This window comes from Talpa europaea (genome assembly GCF_964194135.1).
Source record: "Talpa europaea genome assembly, chromosome: 6".
NCBI lineage: Eukaryota > Metazoa > Chordata > Mammalia > Eulipotyphla > Talpidae > Talpa > Talpa europaea.
This window is the reverse complement of record NC_140072.1, coordinates 128203586-128227608: the sequence shown is the minus strand read 5'-3', so window position 1 is coordinate 128227608 and position 24023 is coordinate 128203586. Positions and strand designations below refer to the sequence as shown.

The following is a 24023-nucleotide window of genomic DNA, read 5'->3' as shown; positions in this document are numbered from 1 at the left end:
TGCGCCACCGGGGAGGCCCTTTGCAGTTTTTTAAAGGGGTTTATTTTTATTGAAGTAATATCAGCTTATATTATTGTTGGTATTTTAGAAGTACAGGATCCTCCCCTTCAGGTGTAGTTAGCGGAGTGTACCTGCCGCCACGTCACCCAACAGTCTACCCCACAGCTCATTATATTCTTCTCTCTGTTTTTACTCCTCCCAACCCTCCCCGGATGCTTCAGTTCTGTAGTCAGCGCTCAAATGTTAGTTTTTAAGCTTGTCTTTATCGCTCCTTTATTTGGTTTCTCTATTTTTACGTTTCTTACACATCTTAGCTTAGATGACTACAACCAACGAGTCACGCTATGTAATGGGACCTATGAAGGTTTGTTGAGAAGAAATCAAGTGGGAAGAAACAATGAGAAATTGCCAACCTTAAAAGACATTCAAGATTGCCTGTCACTCAACAAGTTTGACAATCCCCCTTTCTTCCAGAACTCTACCTTCAGCTTCAGGTTGGTGCGCTGAGCTCTGCTAGACTGGCATCTTACACTTTTGACAATTTCAGTCTGTGGTTAGAATGAACTGGCGGGAAATCCAAGTGTTGGGGAAGAGCTACAAAACCAAGTAAGGGAGAGGGGCTGGATGAGAGCAGTTAATAAAACATCAGTGTCAGGAGAGTTGTTATATACTCATTTAATTATAATTAATAGTATGGCTTTCACACCATCTAATTTAGTTATTCAAAGTCATCTTCTGTATTTCTGTTTTTGGTAAGGCCTTCAGAACCAGGGTACCCCATTAAATATAATATTTATCACAGTCCATTGAGCCCCACCCCCATTACCTACCCCTACCACACCTCCCTCTGTAGTCTCAATTCTACAGTGAGATTTCTAGGGTTTGTTCTGGTTTAGTTTTGTCTGTTCCTTTGTTTTGATTCTCTGTATTCCACATATGAATGAAACCATCCAGTATTTTTCTTTTTCCTTCTGACTTATCCCATTTAGCATTACCCCTCCCATTTCCACCCATGTTGCTGCAAATGGCAACTTTTTTTATAGCTGAATAGTAATATTCTATATGTTAAATTAACAAATTTATATGTGTAGTATTGAAGATATTTGCTTATGCTCCTTTATCTTACAAAACAATATCAGTTATACACATTAATTTGGAATCTGAGCTCTCTAGAAAAACAAACTAAATTCAGTTCAAATCATAGCACAGCAGTGAAATTATAATACTTGATTTTAAAGGACCGCTGATATTTTTCTCCCTCTAAAAAGGCTTTGAGGATGATGAGAAATATGTAGAGATATAAACAAGATACTAAACAAAGATGAATAAGGGCCAAAAGGAATGATGGATAGATCACAGTCTCCAAATGAGACTGTGTGTAAATTATATGACTGACTTGGGGCCAGGGATGGGAGGTGGATCTTAAATGGAGAGGTTATGCTAAGTGAAGGAAGGCTTGAGTCTGTGCCAGGGCTGGTCACAGTCCTCTGGGTAGTATCAAAAGTGAGGTAAAGGGTGACATTTAAGATTGTTTTGAAACAGATAAAATGCATTTGTTTTTCATCATGACAGAAGTGCTTAGAAAACAGAGTGCATTCCATGTAGATGTTGGTACAGGGAGTCATTCTCCAAATGTGGAGCTGAGACCACCATAATCGGTACCACCTGGGAGCTGGTTAGAACTACAGATTGCTAGAACCCAGCCCATACCTTCTGCAGCAAAAACTCTGGAAGTGGGGCATGAAATATGTGTTTTTCTTCAGTGATTCCAATATATGCTTAAATTTGAGGATCACTGAGTTAAGGTACGGACAATTAGAATTTCCTGAAAATAGGGAAGAGGAAAAGAGAGGAGGCTAAGGGAATTTTGGGATATGTTTAGAATGCTGAATACATCACACTCAAATGGCAGATTTATTTTAGTTGAGAAATGGAATGCGTGGTTATATATTAATTTAAAAATATTTATTGATCACTGACTGTGTATTGGAGATGGTGCTGAGCCCTGATCACAAAAATCTGAACAAAGCAAACACAGCCTCTACCTCTAGGAGTTCATAATTTGGGATGGAGGATAGCTATGCACGTAAATAATTGTCTTACCTGTCCATAAAAAGTATATAATCCAAATGAGTAGGTACAGAGTAGTGTTGATTGAAAATGCCCTCCTCTTAGAGAAGGTCATCATTAAAGGTTGGGACTAATTTGTAGTTAATTAGCTATGTCACAATATCCTATTCCCCTACCTGATCTCAGGCTGGAAATAAAAAGAAACCTTTATTAATTCATGACTGTTGTCGCTGACACACTGATTGTTCTCAGGAATGCCCTGGAAGGGTTTGACAAAGCAGATGGGACCTTGGACTTTCCAATGACCAACCTCCACAATTTGGTCCATACCTTCCTCAGTGGAACAAATGCTTTGCCACATTCTGCTGCCAACGATCCTGTTTTTGTGGTATGTTCAGACTCAGAACAGATGAAACTCTTTGTAGATAATAAGTTGTATTTTCTTGCTTTTTAATAAGAGTAAGTCTTGATGTATGTTTTCTTCTCAATGTGAACAATGGAATGTTTGCTTGTGTCCATTAATGTTAATCCACAGCACTGAGGTGGTTAGACTACATTTGATGTCCCCCCATTAGAAAGCCATGAATTGTAGATGCTTAGCTTCAGAATGACCCTAGACAGTTTGTAGTCCAGAGGTGAATTCATAAGTTATCACAATGAGATTATATTTAAATTATATCAATTTAGCATAATTTTATCATAAATTAGCATAATCATAACTTAAAGTGAATGGTGTTGAGGATGAGTGGCATCACAGCTGTGCAGGTACCAACTTAGACTTGGCAGAAAGTTGCTGTGTCAGCCCCAGTTCTGGCCAGTCCTAGGTTACCTGCCTTCCCTAAACCAATCAGTGTGGCAAGGGGATTGGGGTTTTCTGGTTCAACAGACCAAGATCACAGGTGTATCGCATTTTGTGTTATGTGTATGGGGTCGGGGGTGGGTGGAGGGAGAAGTTAGTGTGTGATCGTGGAGCTCACCCCATTACTGAATTCCTCGCAGGAAAGAAAGTTTCTATGAGCTGTCAGAGGAGAGGGTGTGTAGGGGCTCTAGACAGGCAAAAATAACAAATGTCTTCAATTGATACAAAACCTACATCGCTAATTTTATTAACCAGCTTCCTACCAGCCAGAGGTAATGTACTTAGTGGAGATATTACTATTGCCTATGAAGGGACCTCAGAATTCTTTAAAATTCCGAGTGTAATTAACTCCCTTGATATATTTGAATCTTATTTCTGTCGCACTTTAAAACAAAAGGAAAAACAGAAGGAAACACGACAGTGGGATTTCAACTGTTAGAATTTCAAGGCTTTATTCTAAAAATATGTTCACTAAGATTGTCTGAGACAAACAAGATGGAGGAAGTGCGAGGCGGGGCCCCGTGACCCCTTGGTCAGAGCCTCCAAAGACCCCCATGACGGAGAACCTGGATACCCAGGGTCTATTGCTCATGGTGGTGTGGACAGCAAAGCCATGGGGCATCTCGGGACTCAAGAAAGGAAGGATTTGTGCTAGCAGCTGGGGAGGTTAAGGAAGCCAGACTTTGCTTGGGACTGCAGGCTGACAGGAAGCAGGTAATCTAAGGTTTGCTTAGATTACCATAATAAAATAGCACAGAGTGGATAACTCACACAGGGCGGTGATTCTGTGATTGGAGACCCCAGGGACACTTACCTATAAGGGGGGCAGATGAACCAGGCAGAGCAGCTGACCTTAGGGTATTATCTGGGAAGGGTGAATATTTATGATCAGTAGGTTGTGGCTTGGACGATGTGCCTGCCATTGTCTGCGCTCTGTCCTGATCCATCAATGTCACAGAGGGACCTTGTCTGATGTTGGCCTCCCCTGAAGTTGATTCTGTCCAAGCAGGGAACATGAAAACCTTGCTGTATTTCAGGGCTGCTTCCTTTCCTTTCAAGCACAGTTCACCACGGTTGATTTAGAAGCTTCAGACAACACAGAGGTTCATTGCTCAGCAACTAAACTCTAACAAGATCTCTGCTTTACCGACACTTAACTCACCAGGCAAAATTTAACACTACCCTTAAGGTTGGATGTTTGGGGATTGATGCTTGCAGATCAATTACAAGAATTTATAATTTGTGTAATCATGAAATTTCACCATTGGCCCTTTTAAAAATTTGCCTGTACTTTGAATTTATTTTCTCATCCAATTTAGATGTTACTATAGCAAACTATATATTTTTCCAGAATTTTCCTCACCTTAAATAATGTCAATCTTAGCAAGTTGTCTTGGTTTGCTTAGATTACCATAATAAAATAGCACAGAGTGGATAACTCACACAATAGAATTTATATCTCAGAGTTCTGGAGGGTAGGAGTCCAATGTCAAGGTGCTGGTCCATTTGGTACTGAGGGTTCTCTTCCTCATTTGCAGAGGGATGCCTTCTTACCTCACATGGTGGAAAGAGAGGGAACAGTCTTTCTGGTGTCTCTTCTTATAAGGACACTAATCCTATCATCCCAGGCTCTACCCTAATGATTTCATTGAGCTTTATTACTTCCTTATTGGCCCCATCTCCAAATACAGTCACAATGGGGGTTAGGCCTTCAACACACAAATTTGAGGTAGAGGAGGGGGTACAATCCACTCCATAGGACAAGGAAGCCTGAAACCGTCATCTGATAGCAGTTTGATTCCCTGGCATCCTAGGAGGCCACACAGCATAGTCAAAAGAGCATGGATTCCAAGTCAAGTCCGTTTTATTTAGCCCTGACTTGTGTGCTCTTGGGAATCTCAACAAGCTCTGTGCAGCCCCTGTTTCCTGCTCTGTACAGAGCAGGTCACAGGACCTGGTCTGGTGTGGGAAAACCCATTGTGCTCACCGACACAACTCTTAATAGACAAAGATAATAAGAAGCTGCTCTAGCAACTGTCAAGTACAATGCAAATGTCATCATAAAATAACAGTGTGTTTTATGATCATTGGTGGGGAAAAATTAGAGAGCTATGCTGTGTGTTGGCTTTGAGTTTGCAAACCTTAATTATGGCTCCTTGCTCCGTCCTCCGTGGCAGTCAGTTGTGTCCGACGGCTATTTACTGACAAGCATGAAGTCAGAGATATTTCCAAGGTGATTAATTATTTTTACTCCGCCCAGGGTACAGAACGGGAGCTGTGGAGAGGGAGGGGAAGGTTCAGTTCCCAACACTCTCAGCTTCTCTGGTGCGTGGGGGCTGAGGACCATCTCTGGGCAACCAGTTTAATGACGGGCGCTAAGGGTGAACTTTAACGATTCCTGAGAGCGGAGTAGTTGGTGAATTGTTCTGTCTTCCTAAAATATGTTTTCCAGTCATATGTTTTATGTTTTCCATAAGTGGGGAGGGGGGCTTTCAGAAATGTGGAGGTTAGCCCCACTCTCTAACAAGTGGGGGGCTTATCCATTTTTGCTGCTCCGTAGGATGCCAGCCTTGCTCCATAGTTCTAACGTGATATTTCCCATTATGTTTTCAGCTATCATCTCAGCTCTTGGCTTTTGCCAAATATTTCTGGTGTCTACCTTCTTTGTGGTAGAGCTATACATCCACTTAATAAAGTACACATCCACTTGGGGCCTCCCTGGTGGCGTGAGGGGTTAAGTCTCAGCACTATGAAGCTATCCGCAGCCACTTCAGCACAAGTTCAATTCCCAGCCAGGGAGGTGACCCACAAGGCATAGCAGACCTCTCCTGTCTCGCCTGCTGCTCCCCTCAGCAGTGTATTTCAGTCAATCTGTCTGTTCTGTTCCCTGCTCTGTCTTTGGTGAATCCTCTCACCCCCATTCACCTCTGGCCAACACCCCAGTTCTTGTATGCATAAATAAATCTTTAAAAAATATATTCATCCGGGCCTCCCTGGTGGCACGAGGGGTTAAGCACCACACTATGAAGCAATCGCAGCCTCTGCAGCATGAGTTCGATCCCCGGCTGGCCAGGGAGCAACCCACACGGTGCAGCAGACCTCTCCTGTCTGGCCTGCTGCTCGCCTCAGCAGTGTATCTCAGTCGATCTGCCTATTCTGTTCCCCAATCTGTCTCTGGTGAATCCTCTCACCCCCCCACATCTCTGGCTTATACCCCAGCTCTTGTATGCATAAATAAATAAATCTTTAATATATATATACATATATATATATACACATCCACATACTGTACAGACTGTGTATCTCTAAATAAGTTTTATTAAAGCATACATTTTCAACTATGAAGTTTGTATGCAAAATCCATATTCATGAGGAAAAATGTCACAGTACTTCTCCTTATGCAGGAGTAGAGCAGCAGAATCCTCTGGCAAACGGAGGATTATACCCCAAACCTTGCTCTCCTACTAAAGGAGAAAATGGTGATGCTAGTAATTTGATTTTCAACATCCTACACCTTAAGTATTGTTACATGTCATATCTTCTTTTGGTGAGGTCTGTTAAGAGCACAGAACTTAGCAACACTTTTCTGTGAATGGCCACAAAGCGAGTATTTTACACTTTGAAGTCTAGATAATCTCTGTGGCAACTACTCAATCCAGACAGTGGAGCAGGAAAGCAGACACAGACAGTGCCTGAAAAATGAGAGTGGTGTTCTAATAAAACTTTATTGATAAAAACACACAGTGAGCCTTATTTGGCTGGCAAACTTATCAACCCCTCTGCAGAAAGGATATCTCTTTAGTCATATTTCTCTTCCAACTTTATGGATGAGGAATCCTGTGACTTGCATATAGTTCAAAGATATTATATGTTTAATCATCCTTGTCTTCATTAGTTTTAATACATTTAATATTTAAAATTTTGTTTTTCTGTGGTATGTTACCATGTACATATAAATAGAGAAAAGCCACAGTCTTTCTTTGATGGCACAGAAAGAATAATGTTTTGGCCCCCGTTCCAGAACATTACTCACAGTTCCTTCAGGCTATTTACAAAGAGTTTCATGTTGAAGCCTTAAATGATTTTTCACATATTGAGATCCAAGTTAAAGCATTTAAGTTAACAGAGTTATAGCTTCAGGAATTTCTAACTCACAAGGCAATTCATGCAAATACATTACAAACAACATTTATTAAAATTATTTTTGTGAAATCTCTTCAAGCCAGAGAGGTACAAATTTGAATGTGATCACAATTCTAATAATGCTAATAATTCCTAAGGTAATTGAAGGAAATGTACACATTTATCATGGAAAACAAGATTAGGTTACAGGAATACTAAGTAGGGCTGTCTTTAATATTAAATTTAGATGTAATCTAAAAAGAAAAAAAGAGGGAAATAGATAGACCGTAAATAGTTGAGTTAACTGCCATGCAAGAGACTATGTTGGAGACTAGTGATTTTCTTCCCAGTGCCATTCGTAAGAGTAAGTTTGAACGGTACCCTTTCAGATAGGTAAATATGGGGGCTTCAATTTCCTCAGTGGTTGGGGGATTCATTGGTTGCATGGTTAAAACTGAACTGCTCATTCTTACCTTGTACACTAAAATTCTGAGTGGAATAAAACATAAAAGTGGTCTCCTTATGTTTTTATTCATTAACAATGGCATTCAATTGGATAAGGTAGGTGATTAATTTAGGAACGTAAAGCAAGAAAAGAGAAAATGAGTGTCTAAAAATAAAGATCCTAGGTAAGACCTTTTCTCTACTCCTCCAGGCTGCAATCAAATTAGTAAAATTAATAGGTCACAAAACCATGTATAACACAGAGTTAGTATGAGTCTAATTGGAATTTTTTTGAATTTTTTTAAGATTTATTTATTTATGCATTCAAGAGCTGGGGTACAGGCCAGAGATGCAGTGGGTGAGAGGATTCACCAGAGACAGAGTGGGGAGCCATGAGGGTCAGTTCCCTGGCCGGGGATCGAACACATGCTGCAGAGGTTGCAGATTGCGTCATAGTGCGGCGCTCAACCCCTTGCACCACTATTTCTCCCAAATAGTAGAGAACTTTAAAATGAATCTATTTTACTTATTCTTCTTAAGAAAGAAAAAAAATCATAATTAGGCTCATGTTTAATTAAAATAACATTGTTTGTAATGATTAATTTTTAATGGTTTAATGATATTTAATGATTTATCATTATAGATAGACATATAAATAAACATTGGCTAAAGGTTTTTAAAAGTATATAAATTGATCTCAATTTTTCTGCTTATTTCCTTTCATATTCCTCTATGTTTACACACTTGCAACTACAATGCATGTATTTTTTGGATATTGCATCTGTTTCCAAAATGTTTTTTAATTTTAAAATTCATGATCCTCATCAGAAGTTCAAATCTAAAAGACACAAAATGAAGTTCCATATCACTGCTTCTCCAGTATCATTCCCTATTCTTCCAGAAATATTTTATAAATATATGCATACATATTTCTCCCCTCTTCATCCAATGTATATACATATTGATTACTTCTTTTTGTTCTTGTTTTTGTCCACTTACTATAAATCACACCATATCAGTTCATAAAGGACTTTTGCATTCTTCTTCTTAAGGTTGTATGGTATTCTATACTATAAAATTTTTAACCAGTCTCCTGTTGTGAACCTTAAGGTGGTTTCTGATCTTTTGCTTTACAAACAATGCTGCAGTGAATAAATATGCAGGGTGAGCCAAGAGAATAGAATCACTGGGTCAAAGGTCAAATGGAAGTATCTGAAGTTGTGATCCATAGTGCCATATTGTGTTCCAGAAGGTTGAATGGCTTTTCCTCTCACCAGCTGTGGAGCAGAGTGACAATTCCCCTACTCTCTCATTAATACATGTGTCATACATTAAAAAAAACCATTTACTTTTCCTTTTCTGTGATCTATCTGTTCATGTAGGACAATGACTTAGAAAATCTAAAAGTTCATAAGAGAATCTGGAAAAGTGGTCTGTTCCCTGCGTATGTCAGTGACAAAAACATCTCATGATACTATACTCTTATTGCAAACCTGATATGCTGGTCATAGAAAATTGAGTTTTCTATGAACACAAGTCGCGTACATGGTCATCAACACCATATACAGCCTGGCACTTAGTAGATGCCCAATGAGTTTTTGTTAGGAGAAAGTTACACTGCTGAACAACCATTAATATGCCCATGACTATACTTTACAACTTTATTTTGGTATCAAAAATGGAATGCTCCAGAAATTAGTTTACAAATTTTGGTGTACAAACCCATTGTACACACAACTTAACCTTTTAACTTGTCATATAAACTTTTTAACTTCATGCAAACCTTTTAACGTCACAAAACTGTGTATGGTAACAGCCCTCCTCATTTTAAATAGGGAAAAATGAAGTTCAAAGAGACTAAGAAATGTATACAAGGTCATACGAATCGGTAAGTGCTCGAGCTGAGATTAGAAGAAAAATCTCCTACTCAAAAAGTTTCCCCATGTCATCTTCTAGCTACAGTTTTGCTTTGCATCAGTTTAGACAATTCTTAATTTGCTCCCTTTACAATTGCTTTTATTATAGCTGAGAAAATGGATTCCTGTTGGATCATGTTACTAGGAACTTACACTAATTGGTGAAGGGCAGGTCTGCATAATTTTGGTTGGCTTTTGAAATGCTAAAGCATTGGTTTTATAATGTGTAGCCTTTGTGTCTTTAAAATACATTTACTTGTTTTATATATATGTAATATTATACACACACAAACACATATAATAACAGATATATAGTCACTTACTCCTAGGTGGGAGTCTCCAATTTGAAATTTAGTGCATTTACCCCCTTCCTTATCCTACACTTACTTTGTTGAAGTAGAGGTAGAACAGGTTTATACACCAAAATTTGCAACCTAATTTCTGGAGCATTCCACATTTGATACCAAAATAAAGCTGCATATATCTATAGCAGAGTGTACTGGCTTTACTTTTGCTTTAATTTATCCCCCTCAAATAACATTCACCTTTACAGAGATATTAAGTGAATTCTTTTTAACTGTGTCTAATGAGGATACCATTAGTTCCCCAACATGAGTTGAAAGCATTACAGAACAATGCTCACAACTTGAACAAAAATACCTCTTCAATAGGCTGCCTTACCTCTCTAGCCTGTGGTTACACTATTTCTCACAGCATTTTGTTTATTACATTCTTTGCATCTTCTTGGCACACCCTAGCCTTTTTATTTATTTTTTACTACATTCTATAAACTGGGTAGTCTGTGTATATTCCTATTAGAGTATTTATTGTATAGTGTTTTACAGTCCTCTGAGACCTATAATCTCTCCTCATTATTTTTCCTCATTCTTTTATCTTTCCAAATTATAAATTGCTTTAGGGTCTTGTATCCTACTTAATTATTTACACTTTGCCCTGGTGCTTTTCAAAAGTCATTTGACTCTTGCAGCTCTGAATATGGGTATTTCCAGGTCCCGAATGTCTTGCCTCTTTTTCTAATCAGAATTTGATCTCCAACTTATACTCAGACAGTATCTAAAAATTTGTGAGCTACTACACGGCCTTCTTTGGAAAATACTTTCTGGTATCCCCCTAGATATTTTTTCTGGGTATCATTTAAGATTGCCTCAGTTGCTTAAAGCAGAAAATCCAAGTTACAGAAGCCTAAACAAAAAAAGGGTTATTTTCCTCATTATATAAAGGAGCTCTGGTGGCAGGCAGTCCAGAACTGGTATAGCATCTCCAGAGTCATCACAGACACTGTCTGTCTGTTTGCTCTGCCCTCCTTGGTGGAGTGGTTTCTTTTCTTAACTTATTGATGGATAAAATAGCTGCTGCAACACCAGCCATCACATTCATGTTCCAGGAAGCAACAAGGAGATATGGAAAGGGAAAAAGGACACTTTTCAGCTGACACCACCACCTTTAAAGAACTTCCCTAGAAGTGCCATCCTATGAGTTCCTGTTAAATCTCATGGATAGCTTGGCACAGTGCATTCCCCAAAGTACAAAGGAAAACACTGAAGAAGAGGAGAAGGGATATTGGGTAAGCAGCTGACAGGGATTTCTGCCCTTAGACTTACTATCTCTATTGCTTGGACTGCAAGCCTGAGGCAAAACTTCCCTTGAGGCTGCCAGGATCCCCAGGCTACACTTAGAGGAATGAAGCACATACATTTCTGGAACTTTCTAACCTTATGTGGCATTCCCAGGATTCAGAGCATGGAGTGTCTTCCTCAAGGACCTATGTAGTAAACTCCTTGCCTTTATTCCTTTCCCGCTTGAATTTTGTTGCTCATGTTCAAGATTTTAGAATTGAAAAATCTTTTCTCTCTGAAAGCCTAAGTCTCCTAGTTCTGGTTTTTAACTTGATTATCTCTGCAGAAAACTTAAAAAATCTTCCTGGAGGGGGCCTCCCCTGGTGGCGCAGCAGTTGAGCGCTGGGCTGCGAAGCTGCCCGCATCCTCTGCAGCGCCGGTTCCATCCCCAGCCACTGGGTGAGGGTCCCACATCGCGTGACAGACCTCTCCTGCCGCCCACTGCTCCCCTCAGCAGTGTATTTCATCTGCCTGCCTGTTCTGTTCCCCACTCTGGCTATGGTGAATTCTCTCACCCTCCCGTGCTTATTTTTATTTATTTATTTAAAAATAAATAAAAATAAAAATCTTCCTGGGAAGGGGCAGGGGAGAAACTCGTTCAGTAAAGCACTTCATTTCTTTTAACTAACCCCAATGAGGTCTCATGAGATAGGACAAGTAGAAAGTTCTCCCTGTTGCCTGAATAGGGGCAATTAACTATAGGAACCTCAGGTAAGATTAAAAAATACTCTCTAGTAAATAAGTAGCCGAAGTGCAAGCCAGGAAGGTAACTCAACTAAAGGGGTTAAGAAGTTCAGAGAGCAAAGAATTCAGATTAGGGTCGACCAGGGAAGATGTCTCCAGACAGGGACCATCAAGTTCATCCTTGAACAACTTTGATGCTAGAAAACAGCCGGAATAACATCACACACTGAGGAAACCAGAAAGGGGCCTATTTGGTTGAATTGGAAAAAAACTAAAACCACTTTGCCTGGCGCTACCGCTAACAAATATTTGCAAGGTATGGACAACTCTGTCCTATGTGCAAGACATGCCTATGACTTCAAAGCTGAAAAGACCTTTGGCTTTTAGGAGTTAGGGGTCTTTTTAGGGGAAATAGATAAAACAAATAAGTAACAAGTTACAGTGTAACTTGACCAGGGCTATAATTGAGGTACAAGGTAACATAGTGAATAGGTCAATGAATTCTCTGAACTGTATTTATAGAAATAAATACCTCCCCGGTACCCAAATGACAGGCCCTGGGGTGACAGGCACTGGGGACACTGAGGGGATAGAAAAGCAGACATTGTCCCTGAGCTTCCTGAACTTGCGGTTTGGCAATGAATGAAGTCCTCTTACAGCCCGGTGTGGGCCTGATCTGTACTCCTGTCTGTCCTATTGAGAAATTGGGACTGTACACATGGACCCTTTACTCTTTTTTTTTTTTTTTAAAGAATTATTTATTTATTTACACAAGCACTGGATACAGTCAGAAGCACAGGAGGGTGAGAGAATTCACCAGAGCCAGAGCGGGGAACAGAAGAGGCAGACTGACGAAATACACTGCTGAGGGGAGCAGCGGGCGGCAGGAGAGGTCTGCGCACCATGTGGGACCCTCGCCCGGCGGCCGGGGATCAAACTGGTGCTGCAGAGGCTGCGGGCAGCTTTGCAGCCTAGTGCTCAACCGCTGCGCCACCGGGGAGGCCCGGACCCTTTACTCTTAATATATTTTTTAAAAGATTTACTTTTTATACATACAAGAGCTGGGGTACAGGCCAGAGATGTGAGGGGTGGGGGGAGGGGTGAGAGGATTCACCAGAGACAGAGAGGGGAGCAGAACAGGCAGACTGACTGAAATACACTGCTGAGGGGAGCAGCGGGCGAGACAGGAGAGGTCTGCTGCGCCAAGTGGGTTTCTCCCTGCCTGGCCGGGAATTGAACTCGTGCTGCAGAGGCTGTGGATTGCTTCATAGTTTGGTGCTTAACCCCTTGTGCCACCAAGGAGGCCTATTCTTAATATTTTTACACATGTAATAATCACTATATTCAAAAGGATTTTAACAGCTTTATTGAGAAAATAAAAATGATCATAGCACATGACACCATTTTTTAGACTGACTCTTGCTGCCATGACAGGAATTCAAATGTGAAGGCTATGATTGAGCACCCAGAAGGTGGCCCTGGCGAGGAAAATTTGAAAAGCCATTTTGGGTACTTTCTTCTTTACTGTCCATTTGTATTACTATATTCAAAAGATGTCTTTCTTCTCTGTTAAAATCAAAGCATCTGAATATTGTCTAGACTGTGTCTCACACTTGCCATTTTTCTTAGTACTTAATAACAAGACACACATTTGTTGAAGACCTCAAAATTTCCCAAATCAATATTAAACCTACAAAGTGAACTTCGATGGGTTCACTTGACAAAGGGATTTATAACCCTGTTTGGAGAGACATGTCAGAGAGCCTTGAAAACTTAATAAAAAATACCAGGGGGTGTATCACTAAGGGTAGGTCAGGAAACACAGGTTCCTTGTGTCAAGAGGAGCTCCATTCTGTGTTCTAGAAAGCTCCACAATTGGTCTGATTGGAGCAGCCCCATCAAGGTTAATTGCCATGTTCAACTGTCTTGCAGGTACTACACTCCTTCACCGATGCCATTTTTGACGAGTGGATGAAAAGATTTAACCCGTCTGTGGAGGCCTGGCCACAGGAACTGGCACCCATTGGTCACAATCGGATGTATAACATGGTTCCCTTTTTCCCTCCGGTAACTAATGAGGAATTCTTTTTAACCGCAGACCAACTTGGCTACAGCTATGCCATTGATTTGCCAGGTAACTAATGCAACTTCTAAGTGGGTGATTCATCCATCTTCTAAAGCAGCTTTTCTTCTTTTTTTTTTTTTTTTTAAAGGTAAACTAAGATCTTAAATCGAAGTCTTCAGGTTTCGAAGTTTATAGGCAATTTTCTAGAATATATAGATTTAGCATAATCAGCCTGTGTGCTGCCAATTAAACATCAGGGAAAGGCTGGTTGGATGACTGTTTTAGAAACTGAATGTTCAACAGAGCAGTTATCTGTTGTTACACTTGCTTTGACAATTCTATTGGAATTAATCAAATGCTGGCTGTGGTTTGAAATATCGGTGCCAACCATGTCAAGAAGTACTGGCCACAGGTGGATGGACACTGCAGGACCCAGCGATCATTGCTTCAAGTCAAGGCTGACTTTAAGGGGAGGCAAGCACAGCACTTGCCTTGAGCACAAAGTTCAAGGGGAGGTAAAAAATTTCAGTAATCGAGATAAGTAATAATATAATGCAAAAAAAAAAGTTAATGCAAAAAAAATCCATGATGACTATCAAACTTTAAATCAAGGCCTGCTGTTGTTTGTTTTTTTCTACACACCTGCTTTATCTTGTAACTACACCCATTTTTTTCCCAATTAGCCACATCGCCTCTGCCAGGTGGGTTTATGAGGTTAACATTGGCCTGCCAACAGAGTGGGCTAAATGGGGTTTCCTGTGTATGTTTTTTTTAATTAATGTTTTTTAAGTCATGCAAATTTTTTTTTTTTGTTTAAAATATGGGAGAATATTTTTAAAGAATATATAAAGGCATACATTTTTAATTTGCCCAGCTCTTAAATGTAGCTTTACCAGCCTTTTAAAGAATCTTAGGACAGGTTGAGAAAAGGGTAAATTTTAAAAAGTTGAAAAATACGCATCTATAATACTTGTTGGTGGCTTCCCCCATGTGTATCTATTTTGTCTTCCATAAATATCAGCTCACTACATAATCAGGATGATTTCTGAGTTTGCATCTCTCTCTGACTTCAGAGTCTTTCAGGTCTGGAATTTGTACCCAACTTTACCTTCTTTTTCTACATCTGCTCCAGCTATTTCCTCTCTCTGGGCAGCTGAAGCTCTTTGAAACCTCTTCCTCCTTCCTCTGGGACTGAACAGAATAATTTTCAGAAAGATTGGTATGTGCATGTTGACATGCATTCATCATCTCTGCTCATGACATCATTAGTTATTTAACAGGTAGGCTGAGGAACTAAATATGCCCATCATACATTAACTCACTAGGAAATACAAATTCACCTTCATTTATTGGTTTGAGAAAAAGAAATTTACAATAATGCCTGAGGAGACATCACTATAATGGAAGGTTGGAGAAGGGAATGAGGGATTTGGGAAAGGCTTCCTGAAAAAGGTGGGTCCTGATCTAGGTTCAAAGAGATGGATAGATCTTAGGTGGGTGAGAGAGAGAGAAAGGAGAATTTTCAATTGAAAATTGCAGAAACCATAACTGGAAGCTCTATGTGACTATTTTTTTTCCATTGTATTAATACTTTATAGGATCTTTAAAAAATTTTAAATTTTATTTTATTTTATGTATTTTTACATCATTTTTCATTTGTGCAAAAATTAAAAATGATATATGTGACTTTAAACAGTAGAGGATATGAGAAGAAATCCTGGCGCAAGGGAAGGCGTTGGGGAGAAGGTCATGAGTTAAGGTTGGATCTGCAGACGAGCCTGATTACTGAGAGCCTTAAAGGTTAGGCAGAAACCACAATGAGATACTACTTTAGAACCAGGAGGGTGACTACTCCTCCTCCAGCAACAACAGCCAACAACAAAAAATGAAAGGAAATAACCAGTGTTGACGAGGATTGGAGAAACTGGAATAGAAATATTCCTCGCTGGTGGGAGTGTAAAAAGGCTCAGACACTGGAAAATGGTAGGGCAGTTCCTCAAAAAATAAAACATAGAATTACCAGAGGACTCAACAACTCATTTTCTGGATATGTGGCCCAAAGAATTGAAAGCAAGAGCTCAAATAGATATTTGTGTGTCTCTGTTCATAGCAATGTCATTTACAATAGACAAAGGTAGAAGCAATCCACATGTCCATCGGCGGACAAATGGAGAGACAGAGTGGGAAGTGTGCAGAGTGGGATATTATTCAGCCTTACAAAGGTTGTAAATCCTTTTTTACTCCTACAAAAATGGATGAATCTAGAAGACATTATGCTAAGTGAAATAAGCCAGTCACAAAAGGACAAAAGCTGTACGATTACACTTTTATGAGGTACCCAGAGTAGTCAGATTTATAGAGACTGGGGAGTATGGGAACAGGGAGTCCCTGTTTCAGTTTTGCAAGGAAAAAGTTCCGTGGATATATGGTGGGAAAGACGGCACAAGGACCGGAAGGACTTAATGCCACAAAACTGCAGACTTATAAATGGTTAAGGTGATACTATATGTGTTATGTATGCTTCAACAGAATTTAAAAAATAATATTATTTTGCTGTTGAACAAAAATGGCAGAATAAAAATATTTGTTTTAAGAAGACAAGACTGGCAACAAATGCTGCTGGATTATAGCAGGCAGGGGAAAATGACGTGTCTTGAGGAATCCCTTTGGGATGGGCCAGAGCTCTCTGTGAGAGCAGAGGAATAGAAACTAGAAAAAGAATCTTAGATAGATCTGGGGTGTGGAACAAGAACCCAGTTCAGAGAAACTGAATTTAGAAACAGCTGTTGGAATAAGAATTTTTTTTCTAAATGACTAATTGGCATAAATGTCTAAAAATAAAATTCATTATTTATGGAAGAGTGCTTATTAAATATATCTGAGTACAGGATTGGATATATCATGTGGAAGATTCTGATTTTACTCACAACTATTTCAATGAGTATAAATTTCATCTGTTCCTTCCAAGGAATGTCCCCTATGTTAAGAGCCAGTCTGATGTTTTACACATTTATCATCCTGTGAAAAAAGGCGGAGGCAATAATAGAATTTCTCCACCTAAGGGTTGTATTTCTTGCAGTTCCCTACATACCACTTTAGCATGCACTTTTACAAATGAGTTTCTAACTCACAAAAGTAGTTATAAACTTCCTTGAAGGGTTTATTCTATATAAGCATTTGTGTGAATTTTTTAATGCAATAAACTGTGTTTAAATAATGGAATGGCATTTTTTAATGGATGCCTCAAGAAAACAATTGTGGATATGATAAATTGTTGGTGGGGAAGAAGAAAAATTTTATTCCAGCATGTGTAGTTTTGCTTGATCAACAAAAATGCATGTGAAAGGCAAATTGGTTATTCTTTCTTATCCTGAGAGATTTCAACTAATGGAAACCCCTAACATAAACTCTTCTGCTTTAGTTTCAGTTGAAGAAACTTCCAGTTGGACAACAACTCTCTCTGTGGTTCTGGGAGTGCTGGTGGCTTTGGTTGGTCTTTTTGTGTTGCTGGTTTTCCTGCAGTATAGAAGACTTCGAAAAGGATATACACCTCTAATGGAGACACAACCACACAAGAGATACACAGAAGAAGCCTAGGATGCTTAAGCCTTACCCTCAAGAAGAGACTGGCTGAACTCTGGTGCTGACCCCGACAATGAACAAACTTGTTCTTCCCTTAATTGAAAGACTTTGGCACAGCTCCTCCTACTGTGGTGATGACCCTAGATGCAGAAGATGCTTAGCTGTAGTTTCAATTTAACTGCAGCTGAAATGCTTGAGGCTATCTCTACCATCAAACAAAGGTAGAACTGATCATCTGTGGTATCTGGTAATAATTTCCATATTGATCAAGTCCTCTCATGTTCTGAAAGCAACACACACACACACACACACACAAATGATAGAGTAGATTCAGTTTAATTTTCAGGTCAATGTAATTTGACACCACATCAAGATGTTGGTTGTATCCTTCTTGGCCTTAGGGGCTTTATGTGAATGGGGTGAGCTGGGTCTGGTAGGCATAGTCTGAGTCTCCAGGATCCCTTTTAGCTGGAGATATCCCTTTAGATAAGATATCCCTTTAGATATCTGGAGATAACCCTTTAGATATCCCTTTAGATAAACATCTACACTCTTAGATACTTTCTTGATCATTTTTTCAATTTTCTTTTCTGTCTTTTACTCCCCAGCCTTTAAAATCACTGATGAAAAAAAAATAAATAAAATCACTGATGATGAAAATAAACTTTATTTCCCATATAAGATGGAGAATGAAAGATCAATTTAGTTCTCTTTGGTAAATGAGATTTTACAGAATTTATCAAAAGTCTACACTTCTTAAGAGTAGATCTACTACAAGATCCAATGGCTGGATTAACAGTGATCCGATAGTTATAAATAAATACATGAAGACTTAAATCAGAGCTTTCCAGGTCATTAATATACTGCTTTGAACCTATGGCAAGTAGAGAATCCTTCTTTCTAGGAAAAGCTGACTGGAGTCACTGCTTCTAGGTCTCCTTTCAGTAATCCTGAACTTATTCCTTTACAAGATGGCCTCAGATGAAGCTTCGAGAGGTCGGGTTGTACACCTCTCCTTACAACTCCAATGTCATTACGCCAAAGCACTTTTAAGTCCTCAGAAAATGGCCATGGTTAATTGATACAGCTAACCTGCATAAATACATTTGGCTTATTTTTAAGAGTTGATTTTAGATGTATTAATGATGTACTGACATTTACTTATGTATGCTCATCAACTGTCTTATCGCTAAAAAGAAAACCATCCATACATCACAACAACTCAGAATTAAGTGCTATGTTCTACTAAGCAATCATCAGATCATGAAAAATAAGAATGAAGTCTCTTTTCTAAGATGTTTAGGCTTAGCAAAATGATCTCTATTTCTGAATAGTTGGTGGTTATTGAGATCTCAACATAGAGTTCATTTTTTCATATCTGAAACCTGTATATCAATAATGAGGCCACAGTTCTAGAAGGTGATTTATTTATTCATTTGAGTTCTTCTCTCCTGGGATGGATGTGTGTGAAGAGTTGGTATTAAGAGGGCCCTAGAGCTATCACCTACATTTGGGGGTCCTGGAGAATGCAGGATTCACTAAAAACTAGTGGTATTCCCTTGATAAGATTGCAAATTCCAGAGAGAGGGACAAAAACCCATTTGAAGGGCATTGGAGTCTGAGTGAGTCTCATAAAGCTACAGGTGTATCGGAGAGAAGGTTCAGGGGATGAGTCAGGAAAGTCCCAACTTTATCATGGGTCAAGCCCTGCTTGGGCATTTTCAGACAGTCACATGCATAGATTTCGATTCCTGCCTTTAACAGTATTCATGGGAAATTCAGCACTTTTTAATTCACATACTTCACTTTGGAAGATTTATGGTTTGAATTCAGGGTTGGTAGAGAACTTACTTTTACATCCTGTTTTTAAGCCCAAAGAGAAATATATCAAAATGAAGACATAATTATGCATGGTAGATATGTTCTTGAGAAGTTGTATATAAATCAATTATGTGATAAAAGCACCAGGGGAAATTACTTTCTATAGATGAACTATTATGAATAATTCTATAAAGCAAATAACCGCCTCTAGCTCACCTGTCAGGTACATCAGAATTTTCATACTTTGTATCTTCATAAGATTTTCATAAGCAAGATCTATCTGAAGTAGAAATAAAGAGTAATCATTTATACTCAGCTACTGTTATCTAGCATGTGTGTACCTTTTTATAAATATTATGCTTTATAATGTCCTAAGAGAAATAATTTTAATTTTGTAGTTCTTGTAAAAGAAATAAAATTTTCTAACATTACAATAAATCAATTAGGAATGCCTTTTAACAAATCTAGAGGTAGAACAAACCCGTAGAATAAAAACATTGGTATTTACTTGCACTATTATGTAAATTAACCCAGAAAACATCACTGAGCATTGTATGGCTATACCTCTTCTTAATGGCAGAAAAAAAATGTATCTTGAAGAAAATGAATAGATCACTTTTTTATGCTTTTTATCCACAATATTAAAAAATTGTAGATGAATCATGATTTCAAAAGAAGTGCTTTTATAGAGCTAACATTCAAAAGTGAAATGAAATTCTATAACAGCTTTTCCTTGCAAATCAAATGCTCTTTTAATTTTCAAACTCTGACATTCACTTGTATCTTTCTTAGAATGTAACATTCTCAATTATCATAATCCCAGTGAGTAATTTTAACCTCAAGTTAACCAATGGAAAATTTATGAAAGAGGAAAAAAGAAATGTTTTGTAGATTAGCGTTCATCTCTTGGGGACTGTAGTGAACATTAATTCCCATCTTTTTGATTGCAATATACATATATTGAAATATATGTGTGGTGTCTATCTATATATACACATATATACAAATATAGACATATATAGACATAACTATGTCACTTTTAAAAAGAAGTTCTTAAATACACTGATGTTTCTAGTTCCTTTTGAGAATCTAAACAATGGCTACTTCTTTGCTTTCTATTATACAGATATGAAAATGAAGCATCAGCCCTCTTCCAGACAGTGACTTTTACTGTCCCCAACGTCTAAAAACTGATCTTAGGGGCAAGTTGGATTAAGGCGGCTACTTCAAGTCACTGACTAGGCATGAAGGGTCTTGCAGCAGCCAACATGGTGACCCTCCAGGAGAGCCTTCCAGCTTGGTCAACATATTAGACACCCCCAGAATAAGGAAGTCAGGCCCGGGGAGGTATTGGTGATGGGTGTTCACTTCCTCATCTAGACTAGAAGCTTCTAGAGGTCAGGTCATCCACTTCTCCATACAATGGCAATGCCCTGTACCAAAGCACTTTTTGAGTCCTCAGAAAATGGCTGTGGTCAATCAATACAGGCTAACTGGCATAAAGAGCTAATTCAAACTCGCTGTGGGAGATAATTCTGCCTCAGTACAGAAACCTAAGGATTCTGTTCTCACAGTGCCTAGTAAATCCTGAACACTCTACAAATATTTTGTGAATGAATCAACTAATCTCAAAGTAGAACTTTTAAACTCACAACCTCAGGCATCTACTTACTACTACCATGGGTTGGATAAAACATAATAAAGTGGGGTCTTCTGTCTCTGCCATGAAATGAATAATAACCTATCCCAAATTTGGGGTGGTCCATACTCTAGGTGAGGGTTTTCTCTTTGCAACTTAAAACAAGGGGATCCTTTTCAGCCACATTCTCTCTTCGAAGATTTGGAAGATTTATGGTTTGAATTCAGGGTTGGTAGAGAACTTACTCTCTTCTTCTTAGGCTCAGTGCTACCACTTATAGGACCTAGCATAGAAAGCTAAGACCTTGATGTTTTGAAGGCCTGGTCTGGGAGGACGGAGTTACTGGGAAACTGTAGCCAGACAAGCCAGTGCCTTTCTTAAGCCAAAAGATCAAAGCAGCTCTGTCTTAGAAGCCCCCTACAGATGACAGGAAACTGATTTTGGCTATCTTGGCAGTTCAAACTGAAAATAATCCCCGTGGGTGGATTTAATTATGCTTCAGCAGGTGGCTTAATAAATTTTTAAAAAGAACACACCAGAAAATTGTGAGCAATAGGATACGTTTAAAATTTTCTAAGACAAAACAAAAAACCCCTCAAGGTTCCTATTCAAGGCCTGTGTCTTCTAGGTATTTCCAACAAGACTGTATCTATTTGGCTGAAACCATTTAACCTACTTGTGTTACTGACCCCATCAACTCAAGTCAGATTTCTTGGATGTCCTTTGGCTGAGTGTGGTCCTTTCTTCTGGCCATTCTCTACTCTTTAGCAGTTTATAAACACAAGCTAAAAGGATCTCAGTGTCTCCCAAGTATAATTGTTCTTTGTGTTGTAAATAATGCCATGCAGAAAGGCTGAGGCTAGTCCTTTATTGAAATACTAGTGCTATCGCTGCAGAGTACACACTCTGATTACTCATTCACTTTGTGTGTTATCGAGCGTTTCTGAATTGGTAATGAGTACAATAACCATCCTGATTAACAAGTGGGAGTGGAATTAGGCTTACAATAAAGCAAAACCTGCCCTCTTGTGTTTTATTTGAATATTGCACAATGTAGTAAAACTTACAACCATTTTCCTCTACCATGGTTAATTGCCTACATCAGAGGAAAAAAAAAAGAACAAATGTTGGATGATTTGCCATAAATTCAGAACAGATAAAGCACAAATTTAGAAGGAAATGATTTCCTGTGCAGGCAAGGTAATCATATAATTAAGGCTCTTCAAATTTCCTTTCAAATATATTTTGAAATGTTAGATTCACCAGCGAGTCATAAAAATTTGGGGGAACACTTTGAGCCGCTGGGCAAAACTCTTTTATGCTTGTACATACACACAGGGTATAATTTAGTTAAATATTATTTATATGCCCCTACGGCAGCTAGAGATTGGGGAAATTTCTTTCTCAATTAAAAACTGTTACTGAGAAACTGGTAAATTTGGGAGACATCTTTAGGGAAAAACACTGGACTAGTAAATTGGAACCAGATAGAAACACCTGAATTTGGGCATGGGTGTGAGCTGTGTCAGAAATGTCCTTCACTCTGGAAAATTTCGTTTTTCACAACTGGACTCTTGGCACACTGGTGCTCAAAGCTAATATTTATATGGATATCCACCATGGGTTATCTTATTAGGTGATTGAACAAAGGATTCCAACAATAAAAAAGAACATGATTTCTATCTAAATTTACAGTTTTCCCTTCAGGTCTGTATATTCAGGTAGAAATTAAAGGGGCGGGGGATGAGGCATTGATGTTTGTTTATTCTGAAAAGTGTTGGTTAAGTGAGAAAACAGGGCCTCTCCCTGCTATTCTTCTCTGGAGGTTCTCTCCAGATGGAGACTTGTGGCAATGTTACAGGGTAACCCCAGTGTGAAGTGGGGTGGCCTGAGTGTGGGTCCTTACCTGTGCACTTAAAAGGGGCTTATAATGAGACTCAGCTGCAGGCATACACAAAAAACATCAATAAAGGACTTATTTATAAAAGGGGGAAACAAAGAAAGGAATAACCTGGGGAGAAAGAAAGAGAAATTGGTGGATGCATCCTACCAGTTCTGCTGAGCCGGGACCCCAACAGCACGCTGAAGGCCAGAGAAAAACCAAGCACCACCCAGGCCCACGTGTCTCTGGTTCTATCCCCAGCCTGGCTGCTCAACCCCACCCTCAGGCACCAGCATGCTCCCCACCTGGAGATGACATTTAGGGATTTGCAGTCCTTTGTGCCTTGGATTTCTTTGGCCTGGGGCGGCGGTGTGGTAAAAAAAAAAAAACCCTGAGTTTGTGGAGTTCCTCAGGACATCCCCTCCCGCTAATAACAACAGGAGATTTTTTTTTTAATAGAGGCATGTTTTATTTATTTATTTGTTTGTTTATACAAGCACTGGGTACAGTCAGAAGCGCGGGAGGGTGAGAGAATTCACCAGAGCCAGAGCGGGGAGCAGAGCAGGCAGAAGGACCGAAGGACACTGCTGAGGGGAGCAGCGGGCGGCAGGAGAGGTCTGCGCGCCATGTGGGACCCTCCTCCGGTGGCCGGGGAGCAGCCGGGGATCGAACCGGTGCTGCAGAGGCTGTGGGCAGCTTCGCAACCCAGCGCTCAACCGCTGCGCCACCGGGGAGGCCCCGCACAGGCGATTTCAATGGAGGTTAGGGAAGAGGAAAATAAAACAGAAGAAATTGGGGAGTTATTATGAAAATACAAACACTTCCAGAAGATGTAGTCTTCTCTCTAGGAGACCCAGTCTTCACTCCCCATGGATCAACATTATTATGTGGCACGCCTTGCTGAGAACTTAATTTCCAGCATAGCAAATTTATTATTTATGTTTCTACTTAGTCTCCTTTCCAATATCTTTTTTTTTTTTTTTTAACTAGACCACCAATCTATTACAGGGGATATTAAAAGATATGAATCTACAGCTAGATGAAGAGAAACATAGGTTGAGGTCCTGTCCTCCTGAATCTTGGGGTGCAACAAGGAAGCAACTGGAAGAATGCTGGTTCCCAGACCTGGAATCTCCTCCAAATTGTTCATTTGCTTCTTGCAAAAGCAAGTTTTGTCCTGACTATTGCCACTAATCCGTTTTGTTTTCTTCATCAAAGAATGTTTGTATTTCAGAAGATCTTGCATTTCTTGGCAAGGAGGCACCGCTAGCTTGAAATGCTTCAAATCACAGGCCTGCTCAG

General features: G+C 39.4%; 1 protein-coding gene across 2 annotated transcripts in view; it reads left to right on the top strand.

Annotated features, from left to right (window-relative positions):
* DCT (dopachrome tautomerase) overlaps positions 1–17394 on the top strand; it is a gene marked incomplete at both ends in the record, with an annotated part of 33490 nt that extends 16096 nt beyond the window's left edge. The window contains 4 exons of one of the 2 annotated variants that reach the window (XM_084235382.1): positions 315–494; positions 2323–2458; positions 13665–13866; positions 17225–17394. In XM_084235382.1, coding sequence (XP_084091508.1) covers positions 315–494; positions 2323–2458; positions 13665–13866; positions 17225–17394 — 688 coding nt within the window. Of the gene's footprint in view, positions 1–314; positions 495–2322; positions 2459–13664; positions 13867–17218 lie in introns of both variants that reach the window. The other variant, XM_084235381.1, reaches the window with a different exon arrangement.
* Between the last annotated feature and the right edge of the window lie 6629 nt (positions 17395–24023).